Source organism: Falco biarmicus, chromosome 5, assembly GCF_023638135.1.
Source record: "Falco biarmicus isolate bFalBia1 chromosome 5, bFalBia1.pri, whole genome shotgun sequence".
NCBI lineage: Eukaryota > Metazoa > Chordata > Aves > Falconiformes > Falconidae > Falco > Falco biarmicus.
In genome coordinates this window covers 91,830,266-91,851,721 of record NC_079292.1, presented here as the reverse complement: position 1 = coordinate 91,851,721, position 21,456 = coordinate 91,830,266, and the positions used below count along the sequence as shown (strand labels likewise).

General features: G+C 53.1%; 3 protein-coding genes across 11 annotated transcripts; 1 reads left to right on the top strand and 2 right to left on the bottom strand.

The window, feature by feature from the left end:
- Positions 1-323: 323 nt before the first annotated feature.
- Positions 324-4,390, bottom strand: PTMS (parathymosin). Its single transcript, XM_056339951.1, has 5 exons — positions 3,723-4,390; positions 2,896-2,967; positions 2,072-2,150; positions 1,851-1,915; positions 324-1,283 (listed from the first exon to the last, which is right to left on the bottom strand). The coding sequence occupies exons 1-5, from the start codon at positions 3,768-3,770 to the stop codon at positions 1,233-1,235; spliced, it is 315 nt and encodes a 104-aa protein (XP_056195926.1). The 5' UTR covers positions 3,771-4,390; the 3' UTR covers positions 324-1,232.
- Positions 4,391-4,857: 467 nt separating this feature from the next.
- Positions 4,858-11,339, bottom strand: LOC130149839 (translation initiation factor IF-2-like). 7 transcript variants are annotated; one of them, XR_008822022.1, is made up of 3 exons: positions 10,073-10,715; positions 9,871-9,931; positions 9,077-9,786 (listed from the first exon to the last, which is right to left on the bottom strand). XR_008822022.1 is itself a non-coding variant. In XM_056339949.1 (2 exons), exons 1-2 carry the CDS (start codon positions 11,336-11,338, stop codon positions 9,684-9,686), a joined length of 720 nt encoding a protein of 239 aa, XP_056195924.1. In that variant the 5' UTR covers position 11,339; the 3' UTR covers positions 9,077-9,683. The 7 variants fall into 7 exon arrangements, 1 of the variants encoding a protein (XP_056195924.1); XR_008822021.1 differs by lacking the exon at positions 9,077-9,786 and adding an exon at positions 4,858-9,044 and having other exon boundaries at positions 9,871-10,715; XR_008822019.1 differs by having other exon boundaries at positions 9,871-10,715.
- Positions 8,719-18,944, top strand: MLF2 (myeloid leukemia factor 2). Of its 3 annotated transcripts, XM_056339946.1 has the most exons (10): positions 11,330-11,489; positions 11,622-11,695; positions 12,107-12,154; positions 14,242-14,368; positions 14,841-14,876; positions 16,381-16,434; positions 16,836-16,961; positions 17,329-17,488; positions 17,577-17,817; positions 18,352-18,944. In XM_056339946.1, the coding sequence occupies exons 1-9, from the start codon at positions 11,337-11,339 to the stop codon at positions 17,753-17,755; spliced, it is 957 nt and encodes a 318-aa protein (XP_056195921.1). In that variant the 5' UTR covers positions 11,330-11,336; the 3' UTR covers positions 17,756-17,817; positions 18,352-18,944. The 3 variants fall into 3 exon arrangements, with proteins under 3 accessions (XP_056195923.1, XP_056195921.1, XP_056195922.1); XM_056339948.1 differs by lacking the exons at positions 11,330-11,489; positions 12,107-12,154 and adding an exon at positions 8,719-8,738; XM_056339947.1 differs by lacking the exon at positions 12,107-12,154 and having other exon boundaries at positions 11,331-11,489.
- The last annotated feature ends 2,512 nt before the right edge of the window (positions 18,945-21,456 follow it).

The following is a 21,456-nucleotide window of genomic DNA, read 5'->3' as shown; positions in this document are numbered from 1 at the left end:
CTTAGCGCAAGGCGCAGCCATGGCTCAGGATCCCCAGCCTCTCCCGCCCCATGGCAAGGCCTGCTGGCAGCTTCACAAGCTTCCCAGTAGCTCTGGAACTTCCCATTACCTTTGTGCCACAGCCATAGCAGCTGGCAGAGGGAGCAGGACCCCAGCACACTGGTTCCACTTGAATAACTAAGGCAGGTCTTTGGGGTAATGCAGGGCTCCCCTCTCTAGGGCTGGTCAAGCCACCCCATCTTTCTGCAAATCAACTTCTACCGCAGCAATCAGGAGGTAATGCGAGATGTACAGCCATGACCGTCCACACAAGCTGTCTGAAATATTTTTAAACGCTTTTATTTACAGTGCTAGTTGAAAACAATATATATATTTATATCTATCATCCTCGTGATGTCTGTGCCATAGAAAATGCTGTGGCTGTATCGCCTTTAATTTACAAAAACTGGTCACAAGAAAATCTGAAGGGAAAAAAAATGGAATTGAAAGTTTGGTCCCCAATTGTTTCTCTCTTGATTTCTTTTAAAAAAGCCTCCAAATTAGAAAAATATGCAATTCAGGTGAAATTCATATATAAAAACAACCCTTATCTTCTGAAAAATTCACGAGGGCCAGCTTGCTGTCATGTAAACTTGGGGAAAAAAAAAGCAAGCTTAAAATAAATTCTGTATCCATGTATGGTTTAACAGAACCATTATTTGCTTGTAATAATTCTTTTTTCTTTGTCTCTCAGGGTTCAGTGGGAAAGCAGATGAGAGGACGCCTAGAACTGGAAAATGCACCGTGAGATGTGTGCCCGCAGCCTCCTGGACTCAGGGAGGACCTCTGACAGCAGTACGCCTGGGGAGCAGAAGCCATCAAGAATCTCATTTGCACTAGTGACAAAAAAAGGGGGGCAAGCGGGAAGGGGAGGACGGGTGCCGGCTGCAGGAGGAGCCTGGCACACAGGCCTGGTAAGGGGACATACTGGGCCAGAGGAAACGACGAGATTCTTGAGGGGAGAGGATCCCTTGTCAGTGGGGCACAGCGGAAGGGATGGGGGGACTGGAATAGTTTCAGCTGAGGGATGTCACAGGTAGGCGAGGAGGAAACTGCTGTCTTCTCTGTTTGAGAGCATTTCTAATCTTCCCTCATCTGAGATTGTGTGAAGCCGGAGGCTAACGGACAGTGCAAGCACAGGCTGGAATGGAGGAGAAGAGATGGACGGAACAGAGGAGATGGGAGGGGAGGACTCAAGCTGAAGACCCGTTTTCTGTCTTCTGTCTCTTTGGATCCACTTCATCCTACACAGGACACAGGGGGTGGGGGGTAGGGAAAAAAAAAAAAAAAAAAAAAAAAAAAAAAGGCTTGCCATCAGCCACCACACCAAGGTACATCCTTTCTCCACAAAGTTCTTACTGCTGCTCTTTCCTCCACGTGGAAATCTGTTTGGCCCACCCTAGGCCCACTCCTCTTTGAAGCAACCCTGACTGCCTGACAACTGTCCTGCTGACTGTCATGGTTAAGACCCGGACAGCTCCATTGGGAGGGGCTCCCACGCTGTTCCTTTTGGGAGGTGTACAAAGCCCTGGCTGACGTCACTTCAGGGGTCATTGCCCAGCATCATCTCAAGCACCCTGACTCTCAAACGCTCAGCACTGACTGCTAGCGGAGGGACCTAGATCCTACCGTGAGCCCACAGGGGGTTATTATCCCCTTGCCACAACAGATTTGTTTACCCATCTGCTGCTGAAGCAACTAGACCCGAGGCCGATTTGATATTCAGCAGCAGCATCCACATGGATTTGACCAGCACATAGCAGGTAACCTAATCCTTTCTCACTGTCGTTTACTCTCACACCATCACTCACCTCTTCCTCCTCTGCAGATCGTTTTTCTGCATGACCATCCTGCTCTTGCCCATTCTCGTCTCCTTCTAAGCAGAAGGAAGAGAGGAAGTAATTTTTGGAAGTAGCATTTAAGGGAACATAGTCACACAGTCAGAGGGCTCAGAGAAGGAAATTCCCTCCCTGATCTGCTACTCCCCCACAGCCCGATTCCTCCCCATTCTCCCTATACCAATTACTCCTACCTTCATCCTCATCACCACCTTCTTCATCCACGTCATCAGGATTCTCTTCCTCATCTTCTTCAGCTCCATTTTCTTCATCCTGAACGAAACAAATTGGTCAGAGCAGATACTGGCACCAGGGTGACACTTCCATGTGCTCTTTGGTGCAAGTGCAAGAGCAGAGCTCCAGCTACTTCAGACTCCATCCTCAGACATGCACCAAGTGGTCTCTGCAGTGTTACCAAGACCAGTTATTCCCACCATCCCAGCTGAAACCCTCCTCCCAACCATCCTTCTTCACAAAACCAATTTTTCCAGTCCCTGCCCACCAATACGAACTCCCCTTAGCTTCCAAGGCTTACAACCCCGACAAGCTGCAGCCATTCCATCCCAACAAACAGAACATCTCTCTGGCTACAGGCTAATGATTTAGCCTATGCTCGTAGTACACCTGCTTCCTGATCCCTTCTGACCTTCACCAGTCTGTCCATTTCCTCACTGTTCCTTCCCCTCACCTTCTTCAACTTACACTCCTCACGCACCTCAGGGTACTTCACCGGGTGCAGCACCACATCTCCTGTGCCACTTTCTCCTAACTCCTCCTTGCTCGTCTCCACTCCCTTCTTTGATCTTTTTTCTTCTCACTGGGCCATGCCCAGTCCTTCAAGGCTCATTCTCCGTAATTATCCTATAGCTCGCTCTTCATTTGCCTCTCTCCCTTGTGAGCTCCCTGGGCCTGCCCCCCTTCTTAATCTCCCGTACTTCTTTAGTGTTCATTACCCAGAGCGAGCCTGGCTAACCATCTCATATAACACCCCTAAATTTATCCCTCAGAAGGGCCTCACCTCTACTACCTCCTTCTTCTTTTCTTTGTGAACCGTTTTTTCCTCAAGTTTGTCCTTCTTTTCTTTCATTTCCTATTTGTGAGGTGAGGGGGGAAAAAAATAATTCCAGTGGTCAATGGCAAGAAAAGACTGGAATGCTTGAACAAAGAGGGTTTAGAGGAGACACAGAATAAAACATATTAGGTGTTAAATCCGCCCGCCCTAGCAAAAAAAAAAAAAAAAAAAAAAAAAAAAAAGGAGCGAAAACACGTCAGACCTACTTTTAGACCACACACATATGGAAACCAGCAGTACGGAAGAGTCTTAATTTTTTTTTTTTTTTTTAAAAAGAACCTTGTCCGTAGGATCGAGGCGTTTCCCCCCCTCCCTCCCCAAGGCCCACACTTTGTGTCCACAGTACTTTTCGCCCGGGGTTCCGCCGCCGTTAAACCGTTCTCTTAACGGCTGCCGGCCCCGAGGGGAGACCGGCCGGCGCGTAACCCGCGCTGCGCACGACCGCAACGCGCGCGCCGCCCGGCCAATGGGGGGGGCGGGGGCGGGGCGGGGGGCGCGCGGGGAGCGCGCCCCCCGCCCCGCCCCCGCCCCCCCATTGGCCGGGCGGCGCGAGGAGCCCGCGAGCGCCCCCCCACCATTGGCCAGACGCCGCGAAAAGGGCCAACGAGCGCCCCCCTGCGGTCGGGCACCTCAAAGACCGCGCTGCCGTTCCGCCACCCACCCCCGGTGAGGTGAGCGGGGCCGCTGTTCCCCGTTCCCCGTCGGGACCGGACCTGCTGGCGAGGGGCCGGGGGGTGGGGGGGGTGGCTGGGGGCGTGGGGTGGGTGTCTCACCTTAGCGCTCAGCTCCGCCGGCGCCTCCTCGACGCGTTTTTCCGACATCCTGACCCGGGTTGCGAAGGGAAGAGGCTGGTGGGAACCGTGTGAGGGGGCCCCGCGAGGGGGGAAAAGCGGTCAGCAAAGTCCCGGCGGTCCGGAGGCAGCAGGCTCCCGCCCCGGGGGCCAAAGTACCAGGGTCTCCCGCGGTGGGGGGATACGCCGGGGAAGGGGATTTATACACCGCTCGGTGACGAGGGAAGGAGGGACCTGCAGAGGGAGGGGAGAGGGACGGGAGGCGGAGGAGGGAGGGGAGAGGGACGGGCTGCGCCGCGGGGAGCCCGGCCGGCAGAACAATGTGCGCTCGCCGCTCCACCACAGCCGGCGGAGCGCCCGGCAGCGGGGGCACACGGCAGCCCCCACCCGGCCCGTCGAGGCAAGACGGGGGCGCGAAGCCCACAAGCCCCGCTCTTCCCGCCGAGCCGCCACACCAAGGCACTGCCCCAGGGACCCCAGCCCTTTGCCAGCCGCCCCTGCAGCACAGCCCAGGGAGGCGGAGGGGGACAGCCGCCCGTACAGCCTGGCCGTCCCTTCAGGAGGAACCCGCGGTGGGCGAGGAGCTGTTGTGCGGGTCCGTGTGGGTGGGCAGCGCTGGCGACGGCCGGGCTCACGCGGCCTCCTGCCTGGAATTTTCCACTCCAGCTGCCGACCCGCCTTCCCTCCCGCTGGAAGAGCTCCCGGCGGCGGGGCCCCTCCCTCCCTGCAGCCCGGCCCCAGCTAGCCCGCCCCCCCCCCCCTCTCTGCGGCCCGGCCCCAGCCACCACCCACCCCCACCCCCCCTTCCCCTCCGCTAGGCCCCGCGCGGGAACGCGCTGAGTGGGGGCGGGAGCGAGGCTGCTTTTCCCGCGCTCTGCCCGCGGCGGCGAGGGGTGGGGGAGCGGAGGTTTAGGCAGTGCATCCCGCTTCCCCATATAAGGAGGGAACTAATGGCTAGACGCCTGATTGGGCCATTCAAATGAGACGTCTGCCTGGCAACAGGTTTACTATTGGCTGCCGGCGGTAGGCTGGCTGGTGGGGGTGGGGGGCCCAGAGAGCGTTGCTGCAGGGAGGCGGGAGGGGCCCCTGGCACGTGGGGCGGTGGGGCCGGCGGGCGAGGGCCTGAGGCGGCGGCGAGCGGCGGCGGGGCCGTGGTGCGCCGCGGGTGGCTGCCCGCTCCCTGGCTGCCCCTCTGCGGGGCTGGGGCTGTGCTGGCGGCCGGGGCGCCTGGTGAGGCTAGAGGTCTGTCTGGAGGCAGCGCCGCTCCGCCGCTTCAGGTGGGGGAGAGCCCTCGGAGGCGAGGGAGGCCGCTGCCCGCAGCCCTGTGTGGTGCGACACGGCGGGTGTTGGGGCTGGGCCTGCCCCCCGGCCCGGTGCCGCGGCGGATGGCCGTGCCCCGTTGGCGCTCGGCCCGGCGGCGGCTCGGCTGGGCAGCGTGCGGCGGCCAACACTGACCCCTGCCGCCTGCCGCAGCGCTGCGCCCGGGAAGGCGGGCTCTGCCGGTGCCTCCGGGCAGGGGGCGGCCCGCCCAGGGCCACTGGCCGGCGCTCAGTCTGCCTTTAAGCCGAAGGCCTTTCAGCAGAACGGCAGGTTGTGTCTTGCAGCTGCAGGGGATTTGTGGTTAACCGAACAGATGTGCTTCAGAGCGTTGTTTATCAGCCTGGGCAGACGGGGATGACTAAATTCCCTTTACCTTTCCCTGAAGATTTGTATTGTCACACTCTTAGTCACAGGCAAGTGCAAAAAATTCTGCATGCATTTGCAAGCCTACTTACAAAACCGAGCCTGCAAGTGAGTATGTATGGATGTACACAGCCATTCTCACAGGTACAAGGCAAGGTTATTAATCCATCTGGTTGGAAAATGTATTTAGGTGTGTCAGCCCTTCTTGTCCTGATACAAACTCAGTAAACCTCCATGTGAAGTCAGGATCCAGACCTTGAGTTTAATCAAATGTGTTTCAGTTTGAGCATTTAATAGAAAAAGTGGTTGGTACTTGTGGAACAGAGAAGGCAATAAGTACACATCTCCTGAAGTAAAGTATGAAAGAGATTGGATAAATTATATCTGTGTGACAGGGAGGCAGGAGATCCCCACCTTGTCGTCTCGTCTCCTCTGCAGCTACAGCTGCTTCTCTCATGATCTGACTAATTTATATTCTTCCTAGCTACACATAGTGCCTGCCCCAAAGAAATTGTCATGTAACCCAGACACGCTGATCTAGACTAGTACCAAAATAACAAATCAAGAAAATGTATGCATTAATTATTTCCTGCCCCCTTCCCGTTTCACAAAGCCCCTCTGGCCAACTTCACAGGTCTAGCTGCTATCAACATTCAAGTCCTGGTTTGGTTCAGGTACCCTTCTTTCATCCTTCTCTTGTATGAGAAGAAAATCATAATTTCTGGAGCTACACGCGAAAGGGAGAGCTAAAACCCCCCCATATTATAAAGTGGCCAGATGTTGTTCCTCTCTGCTTTTGCTTGTCAGAAGATGCATGGCTCTATCTGCTGTTCCCTTCACCAGTTCAGGTTTTTTACCCTTTCTTAAGCGTGCTCAACTGTTGAAAATGCAGAACAGTACCAACACGCATCCCTTGGCAGAGACATTTTCACATTAATGCACAAGCAGGCCTTGACACACCATCCTAGATAGGAGAAAGTGGGAATTATATTTGGTGATGTTGCTGTGCTCCAGCTTCTTGTTGACACAGACGGCACACCTATGGATGCAAACAGACAGGCACCTCTCTGTGGAAGGGAAGCATGTTTCCAGCAACCTGTGGGATGGGGCTGTTTGGTCAGCTCTACAAACTGGTGTGCCACCTGTCCCTTCCCCCCTTAGCATCTGCAGTGTGCAGCCTCACATTTTGCTTTCCACACTCCCCACCATATCTGTCTCTGTGATTTTTGCCTCCTCTGTTGCTTCTCAGCTTCTGCCTTCTAACTGTATCCTTGGCAGCATTCTTCCTGCGCCCCTCTTCCTGGCTTCTCTTTGCAACATCCTTTATCCCACGTACAAAATTTGTTTCACATCCCCCCTTCATTTTCCACGTGTCCTGTTTTGCCCAGCATGCCTATATCAGCTATGTTTTTTCCCTTAAATCTGATGTGAAACTCTTCTTCATACCTTGTGACATGCCTGTTTCTGCATCCCAGCTCTTCCTGCCCTTCAGATCCCGATGGTGAGTCTCTTGGCTTCTAGCACGCAGCTGCTTTGCTCAAGCCCTGAGGGCATCTCTGAATTGTCTCACCTAACTCTTCCCTGTGTCTTCTGCTCCTCCTTCTGATTTGTGCTACTCTGCATTTCATCTGCTGGATCAATTTGTGGCTTTTCTCTGCGCTCTTCTCCCATCTGTGTTTTTCCTTTTGTTGCAAATGCGAGTGTACTTACTGCACGGTCTGCAGATGCGAGTCCCTTTTCAGTATGTTCTGTAATCTTTGCCTGAAGTGGCTTTGCCAACTCAGCAGAATATATTCCATCCTTTTTGGAGTCTTATGTCCTTAGACAGTATGAGGGAGGTGCAGAAGTTAGATTATGCATCATTTTTTGGGAAGATAGATGCTGTGCGCGTCTGTCTGTAGCCTGGGCATTGATATGAATGCAGTTTGCTCTGTACAATAAGTGCCAGTTTTTGTGCTGTACCCTGTTTGTGCTTTGTGTTTATGCAGGTGCGTGCATGTATTTAGATGCAGTACATACCTCTTTGTGTACAGTGGTGATATTTTCTCTCCGTTACATGTGTTTTACTTTTGTGAGTACAGAACGTATGGTGCTTTTCTACTGAGGCATGTGTTAAGCTTGCAGGTGTGTGTCTTCGTAAGTGAGCATGTGCTTGCACGTGTGTCTGGGCTTTCATGCGTGGTACGTAGTCTTCTGCTTGTAGCATATGCAGGGTGCATGCACCTAGAAGCAGATGCTTATGCTTTTTGTTTTAATACCTTGCTAGACTTGTCACTGTGTTCTCTTGGGGGATGTGGGGGCTTTTATTTATGTTGAAGGCTGAACTAACTCTGAGCAAAAGAAAAACACAATACTGGGTATTTCAAGAATTTTATTTGGTGAACTAACTCGTAAGTGGTTCCAAAACTCCTCCAAACTGTTTTGCTGAACAGCAAAAGAGCAGAAGGTTGTGTATTTGCATTAACGTTTCTTAGATTTACATAAATTCAGACACAGAGGGCTCTCTTTCCTTTCACTTACAGTGAAACTAGCAAAATCTCAGTGTGTTGGAGGGTACATGTTTGAATGCATTTATGTATTTAATCCACACTATTCATCTTCTGGTCCTGCATCCATTAAAAAATACAGGCAGATAATTAGTTTTGTTCTTCTTTCATGATGCTGTATATCCTGAAGTCAAGAGGAAATACCCAAGAATTCAACCACCAGCCAACTTTGCATTGGGAAATGGCTTCCTGAGAGGCAACACATTTGAATAAGCACTGCGGAGGGCTGGGAAGCAGGGTAGGTAACATGGCAAGAGGAAGCAAGAGGAGTAGAAGGGAGTGACGAGGGGTGACACAGCCTGTGAGAAGATTGGAAAGAGGAGGGAGATTTTCAGTCATGATTTCTGTGAACCTCTCTTTGCTAACACAGCACAGATGGAGGTCGTGGTTCTCACTCACAGTGCGACAGACACATTCTTAACACAAGCAAAATAATCTGAAAGTAATTGCTGCTGCGCAGTGCAAGCTGCAGCCACCACAAGCTGGCTCTAGCATCCCAAATACAAATTGTTACGTTTGAGGATCAAATCAGAGCTGTCCTTCACGCAGGGTGCCCTTCATCTGAGGTCAGAGTTAGTTGTTGGGTGAGGATTATGTAAAAGGCACAGACGAAGGGAACCAATGAGGAAATGGCAGTGGGTAGCTCTGACTTCTGTTAACGAGGATTTCTTTGTCTTACAGGCGTCCACAGGGGCCCTGGAACATTTGGACGCATTAAGAAGCTGTTTCTGTCTTCCTGGCCAAAATGATCAGTCCCTGGAAGCAGCAGGTAACAAGGCATGATTTTTCAGTGTACTGTTTGTTTACCTTCATCACGTGATGCTCAGTTTACTTTTAAAATGCTTCCGCTGTGGCTGCCCCTTTGGCTGACCGCACGCGAAGGGCAATGGGGATGCTGGGGGGAGGCTGCCTGGCAGCAGCCGGCAGTAGGCGGGAGAAGGTGGAGTTGAGGGCAGCAGTGCCATTCATCCTTCTTCCATTTTGCCCTTCACTTGCCTTCTCCCGGCTGCCTGCTGAGCTCCTTCTTCCTCCCCTTCCCCCCCATCTTCCACCGCCTCCAGCACAACTTGGGCAGCTTAAAAAAAGGAAAGGAAGGAAACGGAGAGATGTAGTTAATGGCTTTTATTCATGACGAATACAGAAGCAACCTGAGTATAGAGAATGTGACCGGAGCAAGATGGGAGTCTTGCTTTTCCCTCGCACCCCCACGTGCTTCGTTATTCTAACCCAGAAAACGGCCATCCCCTCAGTGCGCGTTAGACACAACGTGCCGAGCACTATACAGAAACCTCTGTCCTACAAATAGCACAGTAACACAGTGTCTGCATTCCTCAGAACTGTGGGCTTGTCCACGTTCCAGAAAAAGGTTGCATTTCCAATTCCTCCTTCCAGGGTCTCACCCAGCACTTGCTACCAGCGCAATTCTTTGCAAGCTGGATTCCCTCAAGATTTGCTGAACTGGTAGTACCACTGGGAACGTAGTCTTGGGTAACACAGGTTCACCAAGCATAAGGACTGCCTGCGAGGCTACAGAAATACCCCATGAGCCCCACAGCCTCAGCCCCCAGTCTCAGCAACACAGCCCTTTGTGTCACCGGCCACTTGCAGAGGAGCAGCATTAGGGACAGAAAAAGGATCTGCAAAGCAGTATTTGTTCCAGACTCCATTCTGTTCCTTCCCTGTCCCTCTTGTTTGGAAGGCAGCAATGCCTGACTTAGCATATGGGAAAAACTGAGGGAGTCCTATCATCTCTAGGACATTCCAGGAGTGGGAGGATCACTGGTATCTGGGGGACAGCCAGTTGTTTTATCCCAGCTCTGGGGAAAAAAAAGAAAACAAAAAAAAAAGAAGAAGAAAAAAAAAAGAGAGATACTTATTTTCTTGCCCAAGAACCTCTTTACCTGCCTTTGAGTCCTGCCACGCGAGGTCAGCTGCCACACACTAATCAAACACCAGGAGAGCCTGAAAGCAAAAGGAAAACATACTGGACAGGAAAGGCTTTCCAGACCAGAGGTCTCTGAGGGATGATTCAGGGTTGCAAAAGCAGTGGCAGGGAGGCTGAGGCAGCGTTAGCAGAGGCTCTGTATGAACTTCAGTGCTCACAGAGAAGCTCCAAGCTGGTGGCAGGAGAGTGTTCCAGCACTCCCGAAGGAGTGCTGCCCGAGGTCTGTCACCACTGCACCCATGCTCTGCCCGTAGGATGTCTCCACCTCGCCGTCCTGCACCATTGTGCTCTCCACAGCTTCTAGGTTGTGGGTGTTAGTTTCAGCCTCCGTGGAACGCACTTACTAGACACAGGGACACCTGAAGTGCCTTCTGCGTGCACGCAGGCACGGGACTCTGGTGAGAAGTCACCTTTCTGGACACCGTGCGGCTTTGAGACCTGCTGTAGCAAGAAGCATTGCCAAATCCCCTGTGCATCCCCCCGCGTAAACCGCGCTGCCAGGTCATTTTCCTCGGTCAGACTCCAAATTCCAAGGACATGGCTCCTGCCGCAACCCAGGAGTTTGATTTCTCAACCGCATCTTGCAACCTGCCTATTTCCAGTCCTCTGGCAGGGGTTTGGTCTGGCTCCCGCACATAGTGGGCAGGGTACAGCAGTCAGCAACCCCCCCAAGGAAGCGTGTCCAGTCCCCAGCCCGCTGTCCATCCAGCAGAGCCGGCGGTAGTGGGAGGCAGCCAGCGCTCCCCAGGGACGGTGACACAGGCTGTCACCCACGGATTTGTGGGGGTTCCCCTGCACACCGAGTACCTGTGCAGCTGCCCGGGGTCCAGCGGCAACCCGCAGCTGACTGATGGCACGCCCTCCCCGTTCCTGCCAGGCCGAGCACCCCGGTGCAAATGCTGCCGGTGCTCTCGGTATGGGCAATCTGTCGGTACGCCCGATGCGCTGGCACCGCGCAGGATGCCTGGGCCGGGTGCTGTCACTGCAGCGGCCCAAGCACGGCTGCGGGCTCGGACCGCTGGGTTGTGGCTACTGCGAGCTGCCAGGTGGCAACCTCCATCTCTGCGGTACCTGTCCCCTGGCCGGTGCCCCGCTCCCTCTCGCCTCCGGTTTACCGAGGCCAGCAGCACCCCCGGTGCCTGTCGGGCACCACCTCTGCCCGGGGAACAGCGGCCCCTGTGAGTGGGGCGCGTTTGCAGCGGCCGGGCCGGGGCCGGGCCCCCTCCCGGGGCGTTCTGTACGGGGCGGCCCCCGGGGCTGCGGGCCGGTCCCTGGGCTCCGGGGGCTGCGAGGGTGGCAGTCTCCGGCCACCCGCGGCGCGGCGGGGAGCGGCTGCCGCCAGGGGGCGCTGTGCTGAGCGGCCCCGGCCGGGCTACAGGGTGACGCCGGCGAGGGGCGGTGCCCCAGCCGCGCGCGGGGCGCATGCGCGGGGCGAGCCGGCTGGGGCGGGCGGGGCGCAGGGCGAGCGCGGTACCGGGCCGCGATGGCCGCGCAGGCGTGAGCGTCCCGACGTGCTGCTGCCGCGGAACCGGAGGGGCAGCGCCCGCCGCTCGGCACCCACCGGCGCGCCGGCAGGCAGGGCACGGGGCGGGGCGGGGCGGGGCGGGCGGGGGCGCGAGGGCCGCGGCGGGGGGGGCGCGGCCTGGGGCGGCCGTCACCTGCCCGGAACGGGGCCGCTGCCCGCGCTCACCCCCCTCTCCCCCGCAGAGGCCGCCCCCGCCCGAGGGAAGCATGTTCCGGCTGATGAGGGATGGCGAGCCGGAGGACCCCATGTTTGCCATGTGAGTCGGGCCGGGCGTCCGCCGGGGGGGGCTGCGGCACAGAGCCGGGGGCGTGGGGGGGCCGGTATGGCCGGCCTTCCCCCCCGGGGCTGGCCGGGGCGCCTGGGCCGCGGGGGCAGCGCGGCGGCTGCCGGGGGAGCGTGCGGGGGGGGGGGGGGGGGTCGGGCAGCGCAGGGAATAACCTGGTTCGCGTTGGGCTGATTCCTGCAGTGAGGAGCCTGGCCGTGCAGGAAGGCGTAATTAAGTAAAGTAGGCCGAAAGGCTTTGCAGCTGGCTGAGGAAGAGGGGGCTGGCGTACCTGACCTTTTTCTTCGGGGAAGGATTTGGGTTTTTTTCTTACGCAAAGTAGGATTTCAGTTCAGACAGATAAAATCAGCTGTTCCCTCCGGTGCTTGTTGCTGTTCTGCACAGGAAATCGTTACTGGAGCTGGAGAAGACTGCTAAAGGAGTTGTCAAGTTGTAAGGAGCTAAGTAAAGAGAAGACAACAAGAACTTTTGAAATAGGAGTTTTGGAACCTAACAAAGGTCACGATGGGATTCCCTGTACTGAACATCTTTGATTCTGGCCACAGTCCAGAAATTGGATGCTATTGATAAGTTTTGGCAGCAAAACTAAGTTGGCAGTTCTTGCCAAAGCGGATGAGGAATAGACAGTAATACCTTGAGAATTTGATTATGTTAATAAGCATGGCGCTGCTAGAAACTTGGTGGAATTAATTTATGTGGAAGAATAAAGTCTGGTTTTTGCTTATAAAATTGGTAATAAGCAGGAATTTGACCAGCTCTAAACAGATTAGCAGGAGAGGAGACCTTGAGGCCCCAGTTAGTCACAGAATGACTGCTCTCATTGATGTGGCAGGTATGAGTCTAGCCTTTGTTATGGGATGCATTTCCAGTAGAGACAGAAAAGTATTGGTTTGTAGTAGGTGCTTTTGTGATCTCAGGGGTATTCTAGGCAGCTGAGGTTATTCATGCTCAAGAAGGGTAAGCACAGACTCTTAAGATGTGCAGAGTAATGCTGTGGTATTTCCTTGATTTTTTTTTTTACTGCATCTGCTGTATTCCCTGACAGTTTGTCCTTATTCTTCTTTTTTCCCTTCCTTGCTCCCCCACCATGTGTGAATGCGTATAGCCCTCAAAGTAGAGGTTGCAAAAGAAGGAAAAGAAAGGAAGGAAAACCAGTTAGGGACCCCAGTTACTGTTACCTTTCCCTCAACTCTGCAAAAGCTGCATGTGGTCTCAAGCTCTTAGCAGGCGTACACATAACATGTAGCCAAATAGCAGGTGAAGATTACTTGGGGCAGAGGGTTGTCACAGGGTGTCAGGCCATACGGTCCTCTCTGGAGGTTTCAGTCTTGGATTTGAGTGTGTGTGTCTGCGTGTGTGTCACGGTTTAACCCTGGCCAGCAGCTAAGCACTGCACAGCTGCTTGCTCACTTTGCGTGTGTCAGGATGGGGGAAAGAATCAGAAGAGTAAAAGTGGGAAAACTTGTGGGCTGAGATAAAGACAGTTTAACAGGTAAAGCAAAAGCCGCATGCACAAGCAAAGCAAAACAAGGAATTCATTCACCACTTCCCTTTGGCAGGCAGGTGCTCAGCCGTCGCCAGGACAGCAGGGCTGCATCACGTTTAACGGTTGGGAGGACAAATGGCATCACTCGAATGTCACCCCCTTCCTCCTTCTTCCTCCAGTTTATATACTGAGCATGACATCATGTGGTGAGGAATATCCCTTTGCCCAGTTGGGGTCAGCTGTCCTGACTGTGTCCCCTCCCAATTTCTTGTGCCCCTCCAGGCCTCTTCCCTGAGAAACTGAAAAGACCTTGACTTAGTGTAAACATTACCCAGCAACAACTAAAACCATCCACGTGCTATTAGCATTATTCTTGCACCAAATCCAAAACACAGCACTGCACCAGCTACTGAGAAGAAAAACAACTCTATCCCAGCTGAAACCAGGGCAATGTGTGTGTGGAGGGGTGAGAGGATGGTATCTGGGATCACATGCTCTCTGGTCCCATTAAGTGCAGACCTCTATTTGCAGCCGGGAGAGTCTTCATGCACCTCCCTGCAAAACAAAGAACTGCTCTTCTAGAAGGGTTTGATTGTTTAGCAGAGCTGTTGATGTAAAGGGGTTTGATGGCACAAGAGGAAATGAGTATGAAAGGGTGGTACCTGGGCTGTGGATCTGAGAAGCAGCTTTCATTTGTTAGGGCGGTGAGGTTGTGGAGTGCCTCAGCCATGCTTGGCCCTAAAGCGTTAGTGGGAGCAGAACACCAAACTGTCTAAATAGATACCGGTTAGTGCCTGAGAGGAATTCTGTGGTAGAATACCTTCTATTGCAAGAAATAAGATGGGATTCAGAGGTCCCTTCCAGCCCCAAGGATCACCATAAGCAACAGTGAGTTCTTGGGATTCTGGATTTTCAGCTTGAAAAAGAATGTACGGTTACATAAGAGACACTCAAAGTCAGAACGGGTGGGTTATGTGGGGCTTTGTCTTCTGTCATCCCTTCCTCACCATTGTTCTCCTGATCTTTCCGAAAGGGACCCTTTTGCCATCCACCGGCAGCACATGAACCGCATGCTTTCTGGAAGTTTCGGGTTCGGCCCGCTCCTTGGCATCACTGATGGGACCACGCCTGGGGCTCGCCAGGCTGGCCGTAGGATGCAGGTAAGTGAGGCGCTGAGTACAGGACAGCGTTTCTTGAACTGCCTTGTTAGCTCCTGTCTGCTGCCGTTACTGGCATGGCGCATCCCTTGCCGTCGCACGCTTGGTGGGTGCAGAATTAATCTCTAATAAAACAGTGGGTTTGCTTGTCCTTTTCTTTACTTTGCGTGCATTAATACATGGAACGCAACTGTGTTCTGGGTTGAATGGGGGGAAGGGAAGAAATAAGTGCTATTTCTCAAGGAGTTAAATCAACGTAACTGGGGGAAACTTATGAGCATTGCCCTCTGTCTGGTTTGCTAGAGGTGATATGGTTTGAACTGCCATGGGTCTGCGGGGCAGTTCCTTCATCTGTCTGTCGGGCCTGAGTGTTCCCAGTTCTGTTTCTGAGAAGTATGAGGGTGTTCTGAGGAGGATCTTGGTGTCTGGTTGTTGGAAGGTCATTCTCTGTTCTGTTTTTCTGTTGTCCTGGCAGGCAGGAGCTGTTTCACCCTTTGGGATGCTCGGCATGGTAAGTTCTCTGTTTTTCTCCATCAGATCAGAGGCTTTCCAAGTAGTGGCTCCACGCTGAGATTCATCAGCAGTGCGTGCAACCAGTGCTAAAATGTAGCCATCTGTGAGCAAGACCATCTATCCTAAGGGGTAGTGAGGGTGGGAGGGTGTGAAGAGACCAGAATGAGCTCTGGATTTATACGCAGTACAGAAGAGGGTATTGAACCGAAACTGGAGGCAGCTGGTTTCTCTTGGACCTCATTGAGTTGCTGTATGACTTCAGGCCTTCCCCTTGTTTCCCCTCTAATGTTTTAATCTAGGCGGTGAGCTGTTTTGGAGGAGAGATTCTAACTGTTTATATGGGGAGGTTGTATTTGCACCTTGACCAGAGAAGACCCCTAAAGCTGTCACAGTACAATATTTCATAGGAATTGGGACAGTTAATACTCAGGAAGAGCAGATAGTCTTTTAATAACCTCGTATGTCTGAAAAGAAGCAGTGGATCTGTTTGGAGGTAATAGAGGAACTGTGACGTGAGGAAGAGACTTGGCCATCAGTAGGCAGAGGTGATTATTGAACCCCCTTTGCCAGGGGTGGCGGATGGAGAAGCCAGCTGAATGCTTCAACTGAACAGGACTGGAATGAGAATGGCTGTGTGTATGTGAGAACGCCGTGCTTGGAGTGTGCTGATCTCCGTCAACTACTAAAATAATGCAGTGGAAATAGGTTATTCCAGATCCAGCAACTTTAGCTGCCTTGCTCTGCAGGATTGCCTTGGTGAAAGAGACTACGCGTCCTGGAATTATCGTAGCTCAGAGAAGGATTAATAAGAGTACAAACAGATAGACTTCAAAGGATAACATTGCGTGTGAGCACTGCTCTGCTGGAAACGAGAACAAGAAGCTACTCAAGGAAACAAAAAAATCAGCAAGTTTAAATGGACATAGTAATTTTGTTTACACATTGCACAATTAACCTGTGAGACCTGCTGGCCCGGTATATTGCTGTAGCCTTTAGGTTTACAGGATTAAAAAGTCGAGTGTTTGTAGGGAAAATAAGAAAACTTGTAATTATGTTAGAAAGAACACAATCAATGGAAACTTCCTTGCAGTTTAAATTACGAGTTGACAGTGATGAGGTGAAAACGTGCTTGAAGGATGACTGTCTTATGGTTTAGATCACTGTTAGTGCACATCTGAGATTTCTTCTCTTAGCTTTGCTGAGCGCCTCAACTCGCAAGCCCCAGTGCATTGGGAGTCAGACCCAAACGAAAAGAACAACCTTCGCCATATCCAGAGATCTGAAGAGCCAGAACACTTGAGCAACCCAACCTGAGAGAATGCAGAGGACAGCAACCCCAAATCCTGTCTGTTTGGGGCAGGGGATTCTGCACTACTGAAAGAAAGGGAAAATAGCAAGGTTTTTCTTCCTAGGCAGCAGGTTTTTGTCCCTTGCAGACAGTTTTTTGTTCGTTCCTCCTGTATCTTTCCAAACTGACTATTCTTGTATTCTCTTTTTATCAGGCAGGTGGCTTTATAGATATGTTTGGGATGATGAACGACATGATTGGAAACATGGTAAGAACCCTCCCGTAAACCAGTCTGTATTGAGAGGAGTGCTCCTGCCATCGTCCCCTCTGTCTCCATCTTACTGCACCGCTTTGCTGTGGGCTGTGCTCAAGCTGCTGTCAGCCTTGCTCCGTGACCAGGAATCGGTGATTGAGACCTCGCTCCTGAGGCGTACCCTCTGAGAGCAGGGAGGGGAGGTGGGTGAGGAAGGAAGTGTGGGGGTAGGCTTGCTTAGCGAGAAACAAGAATTAATTTAACAGGAAGATGGATTCTCCAGAAAGATGGACCCACGGGGATTATATTCCTCCTATTGTAATTTCTTCCTGCTTCACTGTAGGGAGGGAGAATTAACTGCCATCTCTTCTTCCCTCCCTTTCCTTCTTTATACCATTCCCCATTTCTTCTTGCAGGAGCATATGACAAGTGGTGCTAACTGCCAGACATTTACCTCCTCAACTGTCATCTCCTATTCCAACCTGGGTGATGGACCCAAAGTGTATCAGGAGACCTCAGAGATGCGTTCAGCACCTGGCGGGGTAAGGAGGAGGCTGCAGTGTGCCTTCCCAGCGCGAGGCTGCTGGGTTTGCTGTGGGTGGATAGACTTCGCTTGGTGGCTCAGTGCCGGCCACCCACAGCACTGCTGCTTTGCAGTCACTTGCAGTTCGAGGAGCACGCTGTGACTCACTGAACCATGCTGAGGGCCACTGGGAGGGGATGGGAAGCACTGGGAGGGGATGGGAAGCACTGGGAGTGGGGGAATCCATTTTTCCCCTCTTCATTATGTTGGTGTCTGACATGCTGGGAGTGGTGGCAGTGCAATTTACCGTGGGCAAGAGTCAGAGTGTCTTGTGGGGCTGGGAGAATGAATTGAAATGTTGATCCTACACGGGAATCTGCCCTCAGATCCGCGAGACCAGACGGACCGTAAGGGACTCTGACAGCGGCTTGGAACAAATGTCAATTGGACACCACATCAGGGAGCGGGCCCACATCATGCAGCGGTCCCGGAACCATCGCACGGGTGACCAGGAGGAGAGGCAGGACTACATCAACATGGATGAAAGTGAGTAGCGCCCTTGTCCTCCTCCCAGCAAAACCAGGCGCCGCTTCCCCACCTCCTCCCCATCTGAGCTTGTTCTTTCCTGACACAGGTGATGCAGCCGCATTCGATGACGAGTGGAGGCGAGAGACGTCCCGGTTCCGGCCGCAGCGGGGGCTGGAATACCGGCGTCACGAAGGCAGCAGCGGCCGTCGGGCTGAAGGGACTCGCCTTGCGATCCAGGGCCCTGAGGATTCTCCCTCTAGACAGTCCCGTCGGTATGACTGGTGAACTCAGAGCAGACCTGGTGGGGGGTGCAGCGTGGCCACCCCCAAATCTACCTACACACTCTTGTAAGTCTTAACGAGCTCTTTACCTTGTCTTCTGCTGTGCAGTTGCCTCTTAGCCGCAGGATTACTTTCTTTCATTGCCCCAGTCTTGCCTTATTTTGATGTGTTGATTGGAAATGGGTTTTCCCATTTAGTCTAGAGAGCAGGGGAAGATGCAAATTTTGAGAAAATACTGTTCCAACTGGGAAGGTGGAAGCTGTTGAAGTTAGCTTTGTCATCAACAAAGAAAGTGTGGTGTCAGCCTTAACTGATGGTTGAAATGATATGAAACGATGTAGGATCACAATCTGTAGAGTGTGCTGTCACTGTATAGAACTTAAGAGACCTTTTGCTGTCAATCCAGTCTGAAATCCAAGTAAGTGCTGGTGTCTGCTGTGTTTTGAATAGGGTTCACTTAGGATGTGTTCTAGTGCTTAAAAAGGGACTTTTCCCCCCATTGTTTTTTACATCAGATTTAAACATGTTTATCTGTCTTCTGTGCTGCTTTCTAGCCACTGCTTACTCTCTTTTTATGTTCTCTGTTTCCCTTCCTCCCAGGTACAGACAGTTGAAACTCTGAAGCCCCTTCAAAACACTACTTGGACCCTCCTCAAATTTAGTATTAACCTCCCTCCCACTTAAGAATTGAAACAAAGCAACTAATCTTCTGCATTGCTCTTTTTTGCCCCATTTGGGTGCTGCAGTGGGGCATGGGGAATCTCATGATGTGCAAGGAACGCATTAATTGCCCATTCCCTTTCTGCTCTCCTTTGGTTCTGTTCTTTCTGCCAGTAGTGGTGGGCATGAGGAGCTGCCACCTTGCCTCTTCCATCCTTCCCACTCGTTCTGTGCTGGGTTGGGCTGGTTCTGATGTTTGTGTTTAGTCCCCTGTGAAAGAAATATGAGGGAATTCTGCTGGAACCTTGTGTCGGTCCCCTCACCGGGACAGAGGCTTCGATTCCCCTCCTGCTCCTTGGTGCAGCTGTGGTGAAGCAGAAGGATGTGTGCGTTAGAGAAGGGAGGAGCTGAGCAAAAGCTGGATCAGCCTGTGGGCCCCCTCCCCGACCCCTCTTCAATCAGCTCCCCCACTTTTTTAATTTGTGAAACTTGTAACTAGATGTTTACTGAATAAAGAAACAAACTGTAAAGAATCGTTGGATCCGTCTTTACCTTCAGCTGACCTAATTGTACCTGCTGTGCAATTAAGTAAACGTTTTTTGTATCCTTGGGAAGTTGCTGAGGGAAAACATGGTGTTAAATTGTAAGGCTTTATTTTAGTACAGAAAATAGCCTTATGGCCTTCCCCTGTAGTTACGAAGTGAGATGATGCTCCACATGGAAATGGTGAAAGATGGCCCGAGAACCCACCCTTTGCAAAATATACCTTTTAATTGCTGTAGTTCTGCTGTGCACGCAGGGGAGATGGGTTGGTCTTTCTTGCTGCCTGGTGAGCTGTGCAGCTCTCCAGTGGGCCCCTGGGATTCTGCACGGCCCGGGAATGTTTTCATTATCTCATTATTTCTCTGCAACTGCGGCTGACATTAGAAATTACCTTTTCTTAACTTCTTTGCTATTAGGTGAAACTTGAGCGACGTTGGCAATACAGGACTAGGGAAGATCTCCAAGGTTCTTGGGCCAGTTTCCCGCTCCAGCACGCACCCTTAAATAAACCTTGCCGTTAACTCATTTGGGAGGGAAGGTGGGAAATGGAAGCGTGACTCGCCCTTGGAAGCGGTGTGCCGGGACCTTGCTGCGCACCCCCGTGTTGTAAGTAGGGCGCTAGCAGCGGGACAGACGCCTCGCTGAGATCTGTCTTGCCCTGAAAGAGGGATGCAGAATACAGCCCCCAGAAGCTTGGGGCAGTGGCATGTGCTGTGCCCCTGGTAGGGCCTGGGCTGCGGGCGGGCTCCATCCACGTTCCCCTGCGCCACCTTGCCCCGTAGCAGCCCCCCGCCAGCGCCCTGGCCTTGGGGAGCCAGCTCAGCGCGGGTGCAGGGGTGAGGTCTCCGGCAGCGCGAAGGGACACACCTGGGCTGAGACGGTGAGGTGGATCGGAGGGGGCTGGGCTGGCTGCCCTGGGAGCGGGCTGAGCTTCTGCAAATGCCAGTCGAGGCAGGCCCTGAGGAGAGCGAGGCCGAAGGAAGAGCGACGCAGAACTAAGCGAGGCCGAAGGAGGAGTGACACAGAACAAAGCAGGGCTTGGGAGAGGCTTCATGGAAGACAAGCCATCTTGGGGCTGCCAGACTTCGGAAGGAGGAACTGGAGCGAGAGCAGCCCTCATCTCCGTGGCAGTGTTGAGCTGGCCCGAGGTGTGGGGCCCGATGGTTTGATCCCAGCAACGAACCAGCTGAGCTCAGGAAGGTGCTCAGCGGTGAGATGGTGGTAACCAGCAGCCAAGTCCTGGGCAATCTTTAAGGCAATGTGTGGGAAAGGGCAGGGAGATGGGCACGGGGCGGGGGGATTAATGTGGACCTTCAAGTTGTGAGGATCCCTTCCTCTTTGGGCATGGAATGCCTACCCTTGACCCAGTCCCTAGTCTGTGTACCTGCATTCAGCCTCTGCGCCCCGTTGGGTGCTGCTGTGCTAGCAGGCCTGGGACCCTTGGTGCTCCTCCGCTCTGACGGGGTGGGATTTGCCCGGCTGCTGCACAGCCGTTCCAAGGCGTCGGCCTTCTCCGGCGTGGCATGGCTCTGGTGGTCTGGGTTGATGCAGAAGAGGTTCAGTTCGAGGAGGACCTTGTGTTAAGTCTGGGAAGCAGAGGCAGGAGCCCAGCAGGGACTTTCAGAGATCGCAAACCAAAAAAGTAAGTACGAGAAGTGTATGGGGAGCCTGTCCCAAGCCTACCACGGTACGTTAACCTCTGACTTCGAAAAGCAGGAGGTTTTTTTTCCCCCAAGGAACGGAAGGAACCTCCTTTGACTGCTCCAGTCCCAGGCGGCTGTTCTTCACCTGCTGCCCCGGGTTCTGCTGAAGAAGCCACCTCAGCCACTCCAGGCTGGCACTAACCCAGGCACGATGGTGCTTTTCAGTCAGTGGCTTGAGGGGCTCTGGAGGAGTATGTGAAGGCAAGGAGGAGGGCAGAGCCGTACCCCAGTGGGAGCAAGAAGTGCTGCTGCTGGTGTTTTTTGACAAGTGTCTGCAAGTCGTGCTTGGGGCTCTCCCTTTCGCTGACACCCCGGTTTGATGAGAATTCGCTTACTGATGTAGGTTATCCCATGGAGGAGCACGCAGACAATTGCACGGAGGCAACAAACAGGTACGTGTGTGCAACCTGTGATTTACTGCTCTTCCTCTATCTCCAGACAAGTGGTGAGGAGCTGTAAGTTGCTATTAGCAGGTGCCCGGGGGCATGTATGGCGCCGCTCAAAGTGAGCAGCCTGGGAACAAGAAGACCAGCACAGTCAGAAAGCCCACCTCTGTTACACCACCTTGCTTCGGCATCCAGACCACACCTGCGTCTGCTTTAGTTTTTCCTACTAGTTACATCTCAGGTGCAAAGGTTTCCTGCTAAAAGCAGTTTGGGGCAAGGGGAAGGCCTGGGATGAGTCTCTTGCACTTGAGGTGTCTGTGACACTCTGCCAGCAGGATGCAGTAAGAGCAGGTTGGACGTTCCCAACATGAAAGTCAAGCAGTGCGTATCCAACTCGCCCCTCTGACAGAGGC